Source organism: Synchiropus splendidus, chromosome 2 (assembly GCF_027744825.2).
Source record: "Synchiropus splendidus isolate RoL2022-P1 chromosome 2, RoL_Sspl_1.0, whole genome shotgun sequence".
NCBI classification, from domain to species: Eukaryota; Metazoa; Chordata; class Actinopteri; order Syngnathiformes; family Callionymidae; genus Synchiropus; species Synchiropus splendidus.
Genome location: NC_071335.1, coordinates 34,487,327 through 34,503,562, shown reverse-complemented (window position 1 = coordinate 34,503,562; position 16,236 = coordinate 34,487,327). Strand labels below are relative to the sequence as shown.

The 16,236-nt window shown below is 40.9% G+C and overlaps 1 protein-coding gene across 8 annotated transcripts in view; it reads right to left on the bottom strand.

The window, feature by feature from the left end:
- Positions 1 to 1,537: 1,537 nt before the first annotated feature.
- Positions 1,538 to 16,236, bottom strand: part of LOC128754141 (septin-9-like) — a 53,811-nt gene continuing 39,112 nt past the window's right edge. For 7 of the 8 annotated variants that reach the window (XM_053856547.1, XM_053856551.1, XM_053856548.1 and 4 more), the window contains 9 exons: positions 14,618 to 14,803; positions 9,925 to 10,053; positions 9,780 to 9,861; positions 9,531 to 9,668; positions 7,211 to 7,328; positions 4,425 to 4,520; positions 4,237 to 4,333; positions 2,922 to 2,973; positions 1,538 to 2,744 (listed from right to left, as the gene is read on the bottom strand). In XM_053856547.1, the coding sequence (XP_053712522.1) occupies positions 2,531 to 2,744; positions 2,922 to 2,973; positions 4,237 to 4,333; positions 4,425 to 4,520; positions 7,211 to 7,328; positions 9,531 to 9,668; positions 9,780 to 9,861; positions 9,925 to 10,053; positions 14,618 to 14,803 (1,112 nt within the window). In that variant the 3' untranslated portion in view covers positions 1,538 to 2,530. Of the gene's footprint in view, positions 2,745 to 2,921; positions 2,974 to 4,236; positions 4,334 to 4,424; positions 4,521 to 7,210; positions 7,329 to 9,530; positions 9,669 to 9,779; positions 9,862 to 9,924; positions 10,054 to 14,617; positions 14,804 to 14,951; positions 15,035 to 16,236 lie in introns of those variants that run through there. The other variant, XM_053856554.1, reaches the window with a different exon arrangement.

The following is a 16,236-nucleotide window of genomic DNA, read 5'->3' as shown; positions in this document are numbered from 1 at the left end:
AAAAAGAAACAGAATGCCCCTTGACCATTTATAGGTAGAGAAGTGCAGCACATCAGATGTCACTCAGGTGTAAATAAGGTGAGAGGGTGTCATGCTGTATACCACAAGCATCACATGACATTCTTGCCTCTGATCCTGCTACACTGAATGACGCAAGGAGCATGTGATTCCCTTTTCAATCTGTGTAAAAATACACAAGACTCAATGATACAATATATGATGCTCTTTATAGCAACCAGTGTGTTTCCACTTTTTGTAAGGCTCATCAGTCTGGAGACAAGTGCTTCTGGAGACAGAGGGCAAGAGAGCACGATGCACAAAGGTTATACTGAAGTGCTGAAGAACCTTCCACGGCGTGCGCGCACCATGACCAGAGCCGCCAGGAGCAGCTGCGTGGGTCGAGGAGCCGTCAAGAAGATGACTGTAATTGCAGCTCAGGATCTGAAACGCTGCACTCCTTTGCCAAAAATGTGCATCCCACATAACCTCAGAGAAAAAGAGGACAAGAAGTTTAAGCTTCTCCTTTAATGATTTCCTTTTTCACTTTTCTGCACTCAAGAGCTTGTGGTGATATGTTTATAATGGAGGATGCGTTTTCACTGCTGTTAACTCAAATTGAATGACAAGAAAAACCTCCAAAGACTACAATGTCAAGGACAGCGTGTTTCATCCTCTATGTAAATCTGTATTACAAAATAACTTCATCACTGGACTACATTAAAAAAGTGGGAACTCAAGTTGTGCTTTATCTTATTTTTTGCTGTACCTTACTGAAGTATTCCAGTGTTAAAAGTACGCTTTAACTTAGTCCAGCGCTTGTCAAACGTATGGGGCGGGGGCTTATGTGACGTTGCGGAAAATGCTTTTTAAAAGTATCATTGCACATCCAGTTTGTAAAATGTTGATGCACTTTAAGTCTTTTTTGTTACAGACAAAAACAATGTTAATAAAGTTATTCTTTATTTGGAAGTTGATCTATGTTACTTCCTTTATTCTTTTCTTTAATGTTAACAAGGATACAATGTTTTGCGGAGATGTACTCATAATAACTTTATAGACAAATGGTACTATTTACAGAGGAGGTGGAGAGTTGTGTGGGGCGCGAAACATTTACTTCTTCCTGGGGGGGCAGCAGAAAATAACTGAGAAGCACTGACTTAGTCCAACTGAGGTGAGTAAGAAGAATGCCATCAATACTTGTAGGTTTGTGTTTTCCCCAGTAGAAAAAGACTGTATTTTAAACTTGTTTGAGGTAGTGGCTGCCATATCCTCAAGCGTAATGAGAACACAGTCAATATTTTTAGACTTCAGTTCTTTTTCCTTCACAAGGTGTCGTGCTTGCACCTACTGTAGTAAGGGTAATATACAGAACAGCTCTATTTACTTCCTTATTTACAGCTAATGATCAGTAATAACTCTTTGTTACCTAAGTGAGTACTGTCACGCCCAAACCAGGTGCTACTTTGTGGTGAGCTGGATACACATCTACTCATGTTTTTGGACTTGAGCAGCCTCTCCTCAATAAAGACAAGCAGCATTAGACAATAAAAATATCAATCTTTATTCTTTCTGATGCATGTGGAAGATAAAACCTCAATCTTATATACCATTACAAATGACCAAAAGAACTATACAAAAGTAAACAAACATAAGCCCATTTTTGAAAACTCAATCTGCGGATGAAAATAGTTTGCAAAGTTAATCTTTAATAGGACGAAATTTTCCAACAACAAAAGCATTGTTTTTTTTCATTTTGGCAAATAAACGTGTCACTGCATGAAATGCTCTGTCGAGTAAAGGCTTGGTTAAATATCTTATTCTCTCGTGGGGGTCAATATGTTGGTGAAGACTTTAGTAGCAAATTAAAGTGCAGCCGAATCAAACAAACCTCTTTTAGCTGAAATGAAACTTGTCTTAACGTAATTCAACTACTACTCACATAAATATTGTTACAGTGCACGTGCAAGATGTGCTTCGGTGGAGAACACAAAAAACTCAATTCAAACTACCGTCTAAAACCAAATGGCAGGGAGTCACATGATCACACACGACCTTCTACAATAACATTAGATGAACGACAGCAACAAAAATACAACATTACGTGTAAAATGCAGGATATGACTGTCTTAAACACAACATGATAGAAAAAAGACAACAGTTTAGAAACATCACAACCAAAGGGGGGAAGTAACAAGGGGCGATTTCAGTTCAGTTAGCTGCTCCACACTGTTGATACCTATTCCGGTGCGGAGGAGTCAAAGTCCTCCAAGTCTAAATCTATACAGAACTGTATACCACAACACAAAGAGGGGCGAGTGATGCTTATATTTAAGGTATTCTAGTTTCTGATATGCAGATATTTGGACGTTTCACTGCCTTTGTTTGCTGATGGCAAACAAGCAGCAGAAGAGGATTTTTAATACTAGATCTACACTTAAATATGTTGGGAATCCGAGAGGGTCACATTTATGTAAACAGCATGGTGTGTGTGTGGAAGTTTGGCTGTGTGTGCTGCTGCTCCGCACATTTTCTACATCTCATGGGACATGACCTCATGCTGGGCTGCCACCCCGTTGGCCTGGATGGCGGCAGGCGGCACCTCAGGCTGACCGTTTTGGACTTTTGGCGGTATGGTATCCGGTGGACGGGACGTCACGTGAGTGTTGGACTCGTTTAACCGGCGGACTCGGTACGTCTCGTAGTGGATGCTGCCTGTGATGTCCTTGATGTTCTGCATGTGTGTCCTGAAAGGAATCGGACGGTTTTGTCACGATGGTTTGGTGAAAAATAAAAATATATGGTGAGCTAAAGACAACAGTGGTCAGGTGGGGTCAAGCATGACTGCATGTTGGAAACCTCCCTCTCATGCCACAACACCAGCAGTAGCGCAAAGTTCATTACATGAAGTCGAGGCCTCTTACCGGATCAGGAGGTCTCGCAGGTACGCGAACTCACAGTGCGCAATGTTTTCAACTGCAGAAGGGGAAAGACAGACATTAACTTACGTCAAATTGGGTTGCATTGGACTAAGTCTACCGCTAGATGGGGGTGTTGCACTCTGGCCATACGTGATACTCCGTCTAATGTAAAGGCAAAGCTCCCCAGACATGAGCGTTGGTTTTATGACCTTTTTAAGACTTAACTTCTGGTTTTCATTTTTTTCACTTGAAGCATTTCGAACTTCTTAGTTTCATGCATTGAACTGTTAAAAGAAAACGAAATAGAGTTTGTTTACTACATAATTCCACACACACTATCTGTTCAACCACAGCATTGATGCCTTCAATGGATACAGTACAATAAAATAAAATAAAGAGGAACCTTAAACTTTTGAGTGTTCGCATATGCACCTTTAGCCATAGTTAAATAAATAAAATAAATTTTGAGTGTTTGTCTATACACCTTTAGCCATACTTAAATAAATAAAATACATTTTGAGTGTTCATTTATACACCTTTAGCCATACTTAAATAAATAAAATACATTTTGAGTCTTCAAGTAGCCAACTTTAGCCATACTTAAATAAATAAAATACATTTTGATTGTTCATCTATACACCTTTAGCCATACTTAAATAAATAAAATAAATTTTGAGTGTTCATCTATACACCTTTAGCCATACTTAAATAAATAAAATAAATTTTGAGTGTTCATTTATACACCTTTAGCCGTACTTAAATAAATAAAATACATTTTGAGTCTTCAAGTAGCCAACTTTAGCCATACTTAAATAAATAAAATACATTTTGATTGTTCATCTATACACCTTTAGCCATACTTAAATAAATAAAATAAATTTTGAGTGTTCATTTATACACCTTTAGCCATACTTAAATAAATAAAATACATTTTGAGTGTTCAAGTAGCCAATTTTAGCCATACTTAAATAAATAAAATAAAATTTGAGTGTTCGTCTATACACCTTTAGCCATACTTAAATAAATACAATTAATTTTGAGTGTTCGTCTATACACCTTTAGCCATACTTAAATAAATAAAATTAATTTTGAGTGTTCGTCTATACACCTTTAGCCATACTTAAATAAATAAAATTAATTTTGAGTGTTCGTCTATACACCTTTAGCCATACTTAAATAAATAAAATTAATTTTGAGTGTTCGTCTATACACCTTTAGCCATACTTAAATAAATAAATGCACAAAAAAAAAAGAATATGAATAGGGACACAGAAAAAAGGTGGACTGAACATATGTGATCCACAGTGTGCATATTTACCTTCTATGGTTCCCCACTTTGTTTTTCTCCCCAGAATTCTCTTCCCATTTTCCTGGTATTCCTGGTCACTGCCCACCACTGCGAATGGAATCATCTCCTGTTAAAAAAAAAAGGGGTGGGTGGGGGGGGATCATTATAAATTGACAGTTTTGAGCTTAGCGTAACACAGCGGAGGGAAATGCACTCACCCGAATTTTATCATTAATCATTCTGTCTTCTGCATCCTCATCGAATTCCTTCTGAGGGTAGACATCAATCCCATTGGCTCGCAGCTCTTCCCTTATCTGAAAGGCACAAAAAGATTCAAGCAACTTCCAACCTCTTTTCTTTCATGTTTCCGAACCGCATATCTGTAATCTGCACCTCATAATTCAGGGGTTTCTCATCTTCTCGATAGTCTTAATATGGAGCACCTCTAAATATGACCAGTGAGACACCTGTGCTTCTGCTCCCAGTAGATAAAGAAGCAATTTTCAAGTTACTTTGCTGACATTGTTATTCTGTGACTCGTCAATTCATCAAACTGTTTCCAAAAAATCTGGATTAGACTCCAGAGGAATGTTGTTATTACTTTGACTCTGTTAGGAACTAGTTCCATGTGATGTCATAATAAAATAAGTTTTAAAAATCTAAATTTAAAGCTCATCCTTGGCTGTGTTCAAGTGGTGTTGGAACGTCTGAGTTCCTGAGCTACTGAGCCTCGACAGCATTCAAATGCTACTCTCTAGTGAGATCCAGCCAGCAGGGAAACATGTAGCATTTTGGCCCACAGTAGATCTTTGGACAGTTCAGTTTAGAGCCAAGGTGGACCTCAATTTCCTAAAGGGCCACATTATAAACTATGACTGTTGTGAGGGGCGATCATGTCAAAACAAAGACGCAGATGATGACAATGATGGGAAAAAAAAAAAAAAAAATGTATATACTTATATAACAAGGACAAAAAAGACCGAAAAAAATTAAATGTAAGTAATGATATTAAGAAGTGTAAATATGCCATGAAACCTATAAAACAACTAAATGTTCCATGCTATTTATCTTTAATAATATTGAATAAAAATTTGAATAAATCAAAATAAAACAATGGACCTGATGAATAAGGAAGATATATGGCAATTTAGTACACATAAAAATAGCAAATTTTATTTAAATGTACTTTGGGGAAGAGGAAAAAAGAAGAAAAAAAATAGTTTCTAAACAAGAACATGTTATATTTACTTGTAATGGGTAAAAAATAAAAACACAGTCAGAAAAATCAATATATGTCAGTTGTGTGGTTTTAGTCTGACCTCATGAGGGCCAGGAAAGTACATGCAGAGGGCTGCATGTGGCTCCAGTGCCGTATTTTGCCTGAGCCTGGTTTAGAGGCTCAAAGAGTGAGCTTTATTCGCGCAGGTTAATAGCTACAGTATAGGATGGCTGGAGCGTCGATGCAGAGCTGAGGGCAACACCCAGACCTCCAGACAGCTCTGGTCTCTGCATGAGTGTTTCATGTGGGTCAGCGTGTGCATTTAAAAACAAAGAGGGATTAGAGACAAACACTGCTCTGCTACACTGACTGGGGTTGAGAAAAGACATGCAACAGTAAACAAGGAGGTTAACCACTCAAGAAAAAAAACTCCAGCCACTGTGACGATGTTCTTATAATGACTGGAAGTCAGGGATGGCTGTGGACTAACTTCCCGAAGAAATGACTTTTTAATGAATGGCAGGGTTTTTTCACGATCACTGCGAATGTTCATCCTAGGGAGTTTTCTCAAGGGGACATCACAGGAAGCCACATTCTTTGAGTCAAATAAAAACTGTGCTCCGTAATAAAAGTCCACATTTATGGAGATTCTAAGTGCATTTGAAGTGACTCCAGAAAAACGAGTGAAAAGAAAGTGGCCTTTTGTCACAAAAAAAATCTTCAGGGTCACTCAGAAATTGTGCGTTGAACCCAAGTGAACGCGCCCTTGGAGCTCTGTCTCCGCCACTTCTGTCAAAGACCTGCCTCAGTCTCACTGGGAGGCTTTCGCAAAGCACCTGATGCAGAGTACAGCACATACTGTAAGGGCTCATTCATGAAAGGCTGGCTGGAATAGAAACACATATAAAATAAGTCTGCTTTTCATTATGCTGGTTAATGATGAAATAGACAAAATAAAGTAGAACTTCTGCTCAGCGGCCTATACGTTCACCCAGTTTTTAATGCTTTCCATGTTCTTAACCTTTCAGAATATTAATAGGGGAAATGGTGCTTTAATAGCAACCATGTTCAGTCAAGTCCAAAAACGATTGGCATTAGCCTCTGAAATGAAGATTGTTCTGATAAATGAGGCTTTAAAACACTGGACTTTTAATGGAAATGAGTGTAATCATGTGATGCGTATGCTGCGAACCAAGCCACACCACGTCCGCTGCACTTCATCTGCACCGTGATTTGAGGATAAACAAGTGATCTCGATGTTCGACTGCTGAAGACGTGGCGAACACGAAGCCGCGCCAGGCCGAGCAGGACAGAGTCATTTGTATCCATTTAAGAGCAGAGCAGAGAAGCCGCTCGCAGCGGAATTAGCTGTTTACACAAAGCGGAGGTTTTCCCCCGAGCGGAGTTACTGCTGCTTTTGGCCCTGAGGTTTTGTTAATCACGCAAGGTCTCGTGAATCTGATTTCACAGACCCGTGATCAGGATGCAGGCGAGGGCGCCGGCGGCTTTTCCACTTAAGATAGTTGAGTGGAGAACTTTATCACAACCTCATCCATTTTCAGAGTTGAGGTCATTTCTGATGAGTCGAGGGGTTCAGATGATAGTGTTTATTTCCAAGGAGCTGTTTTGTATCGGCAAAATGTACCGCAAAATACAACAACTTCACTCAGATCTCATGTCAACGCACTACCACCGTCACAGTCACGCTATCGACGCAGGACGCCTTTAGATCGTGGCTGAAACCATCAGCTTGAACTCGCACAGTGTTGACGCAGGATCACTCACCGTCTGCTTGAAGTAGTCCCTCTCCTCCAGGGTGAGTGTGTCAGCCTTGGCAATGACAGGCACGATGTTGACCACCTTACTGAGGCGTCGCATGAATTCCACATCCAGGGGCCTCAGACTGCAGAGGAAACAGATGTCAGTGCATGTATGTAGGTCACCACCATCTCCAAAACTATACACTTCACAAACAACACAAATGGATAGAATTATAACAAAAACTGGCTTCTGTAATATTTTTCCACCACAATAAAAATAAAAATAGGTGTGAAATATAAATGCATTATTACAATCCAACCACAAGATGGAAATCACACCTCTTTAGCTGGCGTCTAGTGACGCCTTGTCCCCGTCAACATTTCCCCTCCATACCGCATTCTTGCGTCAATAATATTTTCTTTGCAGATGTCTTCATGAAGCCAGTCAGTTGCGTATAGTTTTGGTACTTCAATCCCCATTTCATGGCCAGTTAAAACAGTTACTGCTAAGCGCATCATAGTCTCAAAAGACTGCTACAATTGAAGCGCATCTAATATAACATTTCAACGTTACCAGCATTGCTGTCGTAGCAACTACTCTTTCGTCATTACATCAGTATTTGTAGAGAAACTTGGTGTCAAGCTATGAATTTTAGAACACACTCTAACAAGTACACTATAATAAAAAGGATGTGAGAACATAACATGAGTTACGTGTTGTAGGGTCATGTTACAGACAAATGGGAGCAATGAAAGGGAAGACATGTTTCAGACCAGATCAAGTCAGAATTGATGCTTGTTTAAATTATACATGTAGCATGTACGTGTGCAGATGTGTGTGTCACTGCGCATGAGTGAGTGCTGTATTTTGTCACTAGGGAGGATATGTACTGAAACAGAGGCGCACGAACGACGGTGCACGTCTCGGAGACTTGACCTGCATCTATAGTGTCATGACTTCATCATCATTAACAGTTTCCTCTCCTTGTGTTTCCAAGTCACATGAGGTAAAAGCACAACTAACCATTGGGGTTACTAAAAAAATGAGATACTTTAAGTGGTTGCATTGAAAGAGTTGTACAAAGACAAGTGATGGACACAAATCCACAGAGAGCGGCTGTGAGGAATGTGCCAGGCAGCTGTGCAGCTGTGAGCGAGATGATCCACGTTCATCGGCACACAACCAACTCATGCATCTGTCGGTGTCTGCGTACGAGCAAGGCACTTAAGTCGACAGAGGGATAGAGACGCAGCCATGTAGCAGCAGCTGTTGTGACAGGAGCAGACGATGGGGGCTGCTGTCCAATACTGGGACACATTTGCTCCAGAGAAAATGTTAAAAGTGGACAACTGCTGAGCTACTGGTGTGCACAGACGTCAACCTGCAGTTTGAGAAGAGGCGGAACGATTTTGGCCCTAAAATACGAGCTTGTCCGTCTTGACCTTGTTTAGCAATTTAAAATGTGACACAAGAAAGTAGGACAGCACTCATTTCCGCTCTTGCTTTTTTAGCATTTGAAATATCACTGATATCATTAACCGTCTTGATCTGGACAGCTGGAAGTGCCAGTCTTCCGGAACTCGAGCAACACATATGCTTCATCATGAGTCAAACTCAAGGTGCCGAGTCCAAATCCTCAAAATGGCCAGTGTAGGTGCGCCATGGAAACTTTCAAAAACAGAAAAAAAATGAGTGTTTGGAGAAGGGAGACAAACACGTAGGTAGATTATGATCGATCGAGCCACCTGGAACTCAAAGACAGACCAATATTTCTGTTAAACGGTTGCCGGTTTATACACTTTAAATTATGGAACATATATTACCATAAAAAACTACTAAATAATATGTGTATTAGCAACATATTTGCCTGCATTTTATCATAATAAAGTCTTGACTCGCGTCTTGTTAAGCCTGACAATTATTTGACCAGGAATGGTCACTGAAAGTTCACTCAAAATGTCACCAAAATTACTCATTATTAACAGTTAATACGCAAGTAATTCACTTATTTATAGTTTATATAATCCAGTTTTGGATGGTTATGTATATACATATCTTGTTTGGCGTGGGTCTTGTGTGATGAATGCCTTGAACTAAAAAAAAGAAGTAACGTCTCAACAGCGCTACTAGCCTTTTTATGAACAAAAACTTTCACTAGTCAGGAGTTTCTCTTCTTTGGGTCGTGTTTACAAAGCATCTCAGAGATACTTGTGTTAACTAGTGGGGAAATCTGACTCCTGAAGAGATACCTGAGTCTCAGAGGAGACTGTTCCACACTCGGATTGGCAGATCAAAAAAAAAAAAGTTGCATGTTTTGGGAAACATCCATGATGTTAAGTCTTACCAGTGGCCAGTAGGGGGGATGAAGTATATGCAGCAGTGGACCCTGGAGTCTGGGATGCGCTTCTTTCTGTTGATGTTGATTTCCTCTTGCAGGTAGGCTTCATACTGATCGTTGATGAACTTCATGATGGGCTGCCAACTGGTATTAGGAGAAGATACATTCTGTCTCAAACTAAAACCAAAATCCTTCTTCATAGTTGCCCAACATGACAAGGGGACGATACAATGTCACACAAGATCTTCGAAGTACCAGTTTTCATTGTTGATCTGATCCCCAAAGCCAGGAGTGTCGATGACCGTCAGCTTCATCCTCACACCTTTCTCCTCGATATCTGCAGTGAGAAAGGTTTCCATCAGGCTCAAGTCCACGTTTGTGACAGCGGTTTATGACGCACCGTGACTGATGGACTTGATCTCGATGGTTTTGGGGATTCTCTCCTCGGAGTTGGGCTGAACAGATTTGCGGCTCACTTTGGACTTGAAGAGCGTGTTCATGAGGGTGGACTTGCCCAGACCACTTTGCCCTAGAAAAGCCAAACCCAAATGAATAAAAAAGCACATCATGCACTTACTGTTTTTATAAACAGCAGCGCACACCAGTTTGTTTCGTATTTCTTCCCCACAACAGGGAGACGGAAGATGACATCAGTGTGCACACTGGAACATGTGTGTGTGTCTGTCCGTCTGCGTGCATGCTAACCCGCCATGAGACAGCTGCAGGGTCGGCCAGTGAGCAGGGAGGCGAAAAGGACAGATTTATCCAATGGACCACACAAGCACACCTCAGTGGACACATATTTTTTTAGATTACTGCCCAAAAAACACCCAGGGCAATCCTAATATTTGGTTCTCCCTTAATATTGCACAGCAGAGGACGAGTGAGGGGACGTACAAGAACACATACTATGTTACATCACGGAAAAAAGGAAAGCAGCGTCTTCATTGTTCATACTTATTTGAACAAATAAGTTCAAACAAGAAAATTGCTAGTAATTCAGATTAGTGAGTAAACAGTTTTTGCACACCATTAAAATCTGACATAATCTCGAATATCATGATGAAAAATGGAAGAAAAAAGAATTCTCTCGTTTCATAAGTGGTGGATGGATGATAGCAGACACAAACAATACACTCAATACTGTCGGTATTAAAGACAACAAATAACAGAATGTGTTCATCATCACAGAAGAAAATCCTGAAATGATCACATCATTAAATTAATATTTAGTAGCGTGTCCCCGCCACAGCAATAAAGTGCTGCAGTGCAGCAAATACATTGTACAGCATCATTTTAATTTCAGAAACCTCCTTTGAAAGTTCAGACTTTTAACCACAATATTTTGCATTAGTTCGCTCATACTTTTTGCCATAGAAACAGCCACTTCCCTGACATTAATATTTACTATACATATCTTATTGTTTTCATTTTCAATGTTGCAACATTGCACTTCATTTAGTTTTTAAGCTGACTGGGTCACATCCATCTCCGAATTTCTCTTAGCCTTTTAGCCCCTGGCAATTTAGGAATACAAAAGCACTTCCTGTCTGTACAGGAAGCCCTTAAATGTGGCTCAACATATAGCTCAACATTTGACAAAACAAAGTACCTTGGTGCTAGCGAAAGCTAAGCTGTCCACAGATGAGGACGCCAGGTGTTCTCAGGTTAATAGAGTCACGGTGGGAGGGAGTCTATCCCGACTGGGAGGTGGGTAACAGGACAGGTCACATGTGCATCTCACACACTCCCACCATCGGACAACTGAGCTCATCTGAATTAACCTCAGGCCTAAAATGCAAATGTGACATTTCTTCTTTGTTTGCTGCAGCTTCAAGTGTTGCCACATCCTAATATTTCATACGAGAGATGAAGAAACACACACCAGGGTGATAAACACTCTCACCTCCTGCGTGCAGTGGATTATTGCCACGCTGCCTCAGGGCGCCTGCTTTTGACTCTGCACACGTTCAAACCTCCTAGTTGAGTCAACCGGATATTCCAGAAGTGTCATTGAATTGTGCACCTTCACACAACTGCACTCTCTCAACATATTTTAATAAAGGGCACATTATCAGGGGAAATGCCAGCACGTACTTCATGAATGTTTTTAGCATTTTGTCCATCTGCTCTGCCGCATTTCTATGAGGGGTGAGTATTAGCAAAAACCTCACAATATCATATCACATCTCATATCATGATACTTGATGCAATAGTGTCACCATATCAATGGAGTGAATGTAGAGTGTCTGCTGCAGGTGCGCTGTTCCTCTATGTGTGTGGCCGCTGCATGTGGGAGGGGTTGCCGAGTGAGTGAGGTCTCTCCAGAAGTGAAGAGGTGCCCGGTGCGTGTCCAGCTCTGAATGTGCGCTTCTGTGCAGTTTGGCTGTGACAAAGTCATAAACCAAGTCACGCTCTGTCCCAGACTCGCCTCATCCCTGTCCCAGCTCCAGCCCACAACAGGACATCAAACCCTGGAGTGAGCGCTCCAGCCTCGGAGGTGTGGAGAGAGAGCACCTCCTCTGTGACACTCTACCACGGTGCGGAGACAGGAAAGGTTTTACACCTCAATATGAAGAAAAAACAGCCAGTAAATGTAGCTAACGGGACACGACTGCATACAGAGGCTGCGTTATACACAATAACAAAACACGTCGTGGGTCAGCTGATCGGTCCGCGCACGTTATGTTTTTTCCGGCTTTTTTCGGGGGCGTTCGAGTTCTGAATTTTCGTTTGAGATCTGAAGCAAAAATATCTCTAAATTTTTGTTCAAATTCCGATTTGTGCGAAAACCGAGGCACCACTGTATATATATATATATATATATATATATATATATATATATATATATATATATATATATATATATATATAATAAAAATAATTTCTATTTTCTTTTGCTTGTTTTTTTAAACTCAAACTGGACTTCATTAAGAAAACAGAAATCAGACAATCTGTCTGGGATAAGAAAATACATAATAAAAAAAGCTTTAGATGAAAGAGTGTTGTTGTGTTTGATGTGGGATTAAAATAAGCTTCTATACTACTGTGACATTAAACTGAAGCAGCAAACAAATTATTACTCTTGTTCTTCCTTTAACAACACACTGAAAGCATCCTGTCACTGCTTTAAATAGCTAACTCTAAAATAAATATAAATAATAGCTAACTCTGCCTGTGCACTCTCACATCTAACATGGCCAAACTGCGGGTGTTATATTTGACTCCATATATAACTAAAACATGCATTTGTATTTATTTATTTAAATAAAAAGATTTTTAAAAAATGGATCCTCAAAGATATCAACGTGTCGCAATATATTACTGCATTGTTTTTTTTTCTTTTCACATCTCCAGTTTCTGCAGTATAAATCTGACGGTTTGTCAGAGTCAGAAAACTTCACAATAACTGCAGCGACATCTTAGATGATGTAGTTCCTTCTTTAACCATTCCATGTGACACCAGTTCTCTTCTGATGGATGAAGCAGTGCAGTCTCAAAGGAGAAAATCCAGGAGTCCACAGAAGTAATGTGCTCTGCTAGGCTTGAAGATGGAAAGACCCAAACAAAAGGCCCTTATCTAACTGGAGAGAGGAGCTCCTGGACAGACAGCCAAAGTATGTGTGCCTCCCCACTTAGTGTGCGATAAAAAAAAAAAAAAAAAAAAAAAATCTGCACATGGTAAATAATATTTAACATTTAAAAATCCCTTCTATTTCCATGTGCTTCCAGCCAGCGTGCAACACAGATGTTGCACAGTCATCTGGAGAGCTGAAATAGTTGAACAAGTGAATACATGTCAGCTGCTTGGAGAAATATGGCGCTGAGTAGTTTTATATCACAAATGAGGAGTACAGTATCTTGTGTGTCAACAGACCGTCTCCTCTGCATTGCGCTGGCATGTTTGCTTGTTGTGTCGGCAAAACATTTGCCTTCAGGGGCCAATAACTAGGCCACCGTCACAACCCCAAAACAAAACTTAATATTTGAGCATTTTTGTAGTTAATGTGTGTGTGCACATTGTCTCTACAGGACAGCGCGACGTGGAGACCTAATTGCTGTTGTCCCGCAGCTCTGTGAGGAGAGCGTTTGCTTCAGCCTGTCAGCGTAATAGCTGTCATTACATTGCTGTCCACGTCTGACAGCCGCCTTTTATCCACTCAAGTGTGTGCGCTCTTGTTGGCTGTCGCATGACGGACACTGACAAAAGTCAGAGAGGCATCACGCTAACTGCTCTGGCGTGTCCACCGGTCGGAGCAAAACTATCATCAAGCAACACGATCTCATGCTTTCCTGTTGTCTCCATATCCCCACATCTTCACCCCCCTGCAACATCAACAGCTCACCACATTTTGTTATATTCAACCCAAGGCATCTTTTCATGACCTTACTAGGGTCAAATGTCAAATCAGAATGATCTCCTGTGGCAGAAACGTAAACAGACCAAACTATGGCAAAAAAGAAAAAAGAAGGAATGAAGAAAAAACAAATTTTTTTTATATGATTTTATATTATTTTCAATGTTATGATGAAAGAAGATGATCTATTCATGAAAACGTCTTCAAAAAACAAATCTAGGCCTTTATTTCTCATTTAAATGTATTTTAATAAAAATAATAAATCAATACAGTAGAAACAGCAGTATCGTTTGAAAAACTAACTGGTATAAAAGAAACAGGATGCAAGCACAGGAAGTCTCTGAGTGACATGAAGGCTGGATGAATGCAGAAGGAGAACATTGCTGAGGTCTGATCTACTGTAGTCGAGTGAGGGAGCTGGAGTGGATCTCATGTGCTCACTGGTCAACACCAGCTCCAAGAGCCTCATGAATAAACATAGAACTTATTTGCTATCTGCAGACAGTGTGCTACTTTGCTCGGTTTCTCATTGCAGCCGAGCGTTTTTGTGGCCTTAAACTGTCAGACTGGTTTACAATGATGCTGGGACCTGAAGCAAAACTTCATCATCATTTTTGGAAGACACACACATACGCACGCTGTTAGTAAGAGGCATAATGGGGCTGCAGAGAGCATTCTACCCGGCATCATCTTAGATCAAGTCGTCGGCCTAACAATGACCAAACACAGACTCACCCACGACCATGATGTTGAGCTCGAAGCCTTGTTTCATGGCCTTCCTCCTCATCTGCTCCAAGATGGCATCGATGCCAACGTAGCCGAAGTCACTGCCGTGGGTTTTGTCCCCCTTGCCATGCGGGGCATGGTGGTGGTGGTGTTTGGCAGATTCAGACATGCTGTGGCTCAGACTGACCTCCGACCCTGCAGCGACAACAGCACAGAAACAATGAAGAGCACTGAAACATGTCGGCCAAAGAAGATCACAAAACCAATGCAAGAAAACAAACCAGTTTAGCAAATGCCTTTGTAAGCTAGCGAGCATGTTCGTGCATTTAAAATCCCAGCGTACCTCAGCATAAGAAGGAAACTCGCAGGGTTTGAGTCACACGTCAGCTGAAGAGTGAAGTGAGCGGCAGCAGTGACAAGTGTAGGTGGAGGCGGTGTTTCCTGTCTGTGACGGAAACGTGGTGGTTTTGACGGTTTGAGGTTTGCATTAGACAGAAAAGCCCAAATTGAGGCAAAGCGTGAACACACTTGTGTAAATTACTATCTAGTTTGATCATCTTCAACACAAATTAAAATAAGTTCCCTTCTGATTTTTTAATGCAGGAGGTTACTAGCTGTATGTTGAGCTTGGGACTTGTGCTCTTTTGAAGCATTGTATTTTTAGGGCTTTGTTGAGCTTTTATTTAAAGTTGTTTTGCACACGCTGTTGCAGCGGCAGTAAAAGCAGCATACTTTGATGTGATAAAAACGCTTCCTGTTAGCCACTGAATGTGAAAACCACAACGTCATAGGTGAAGATGTTGCTGAACTACTGGAAGAGAAATAATGGACTTAATGCAGTGTTGGACTGCTTCTTTAAGACGCTAAAACTGAGTGAGTTGCGACACAAGAGAGCCCAGTATCACACCACTGAAGGGTAGAACCTCATTCTTTCAGCATTGACTACTTTCATTTAACTCCATTTCTTAACCACATAGGGGAAATAAAGTCTAATGAGACTCATACTTCTGCCTTGCACTTCCTGCGGCAGTCCAACTTCCACATTTGTTTGTCGTCTTCACTCAGAGGGGAATTGAAAGGTTTCTCGCCCCACCCTCACTAAGGATTGTGAAGCTCATCGTGGGGCTTTAAATTGTCCTCATAAAGTGATCTCCATCATCCGACCAATTTCATACCTCATTACTCCGCTGTACAGTGGAGCCGTTTATTTAAATTCCTATACTGCATCAACCCCAAATTCCAAATGAGCAGAGTGAAACCTGATCAGAATGGAACACAGGCGTCATTGTTTATGGCTGGAGCTGCCAAATAACTGGAGGAATTACGTTTCCCTTCCACCCACAAGCATCACGGCACAACTGTTCAGCTCTGGTTCGGATTAGAAGATGGTTCGCGCATGGTTGTTTGGGAACAAATATGAGCGCGGGGAACAGATCCAGCCAGAGGAAAAACGGTTTTCAGAGACGGAGGGAGGTCAGTGGCAAGAACTGAGGCACAACTTTAACAAAACGGCTGGATTAATGACCGGAACCTGGAGGGTCAATCGCTGCAGGAGGTTTGGAATAATTGTTTTCGTTTTGTTCCTGGACTTGACAGGAGTCTGTCTCCATGTCTACAGTCAGATCATT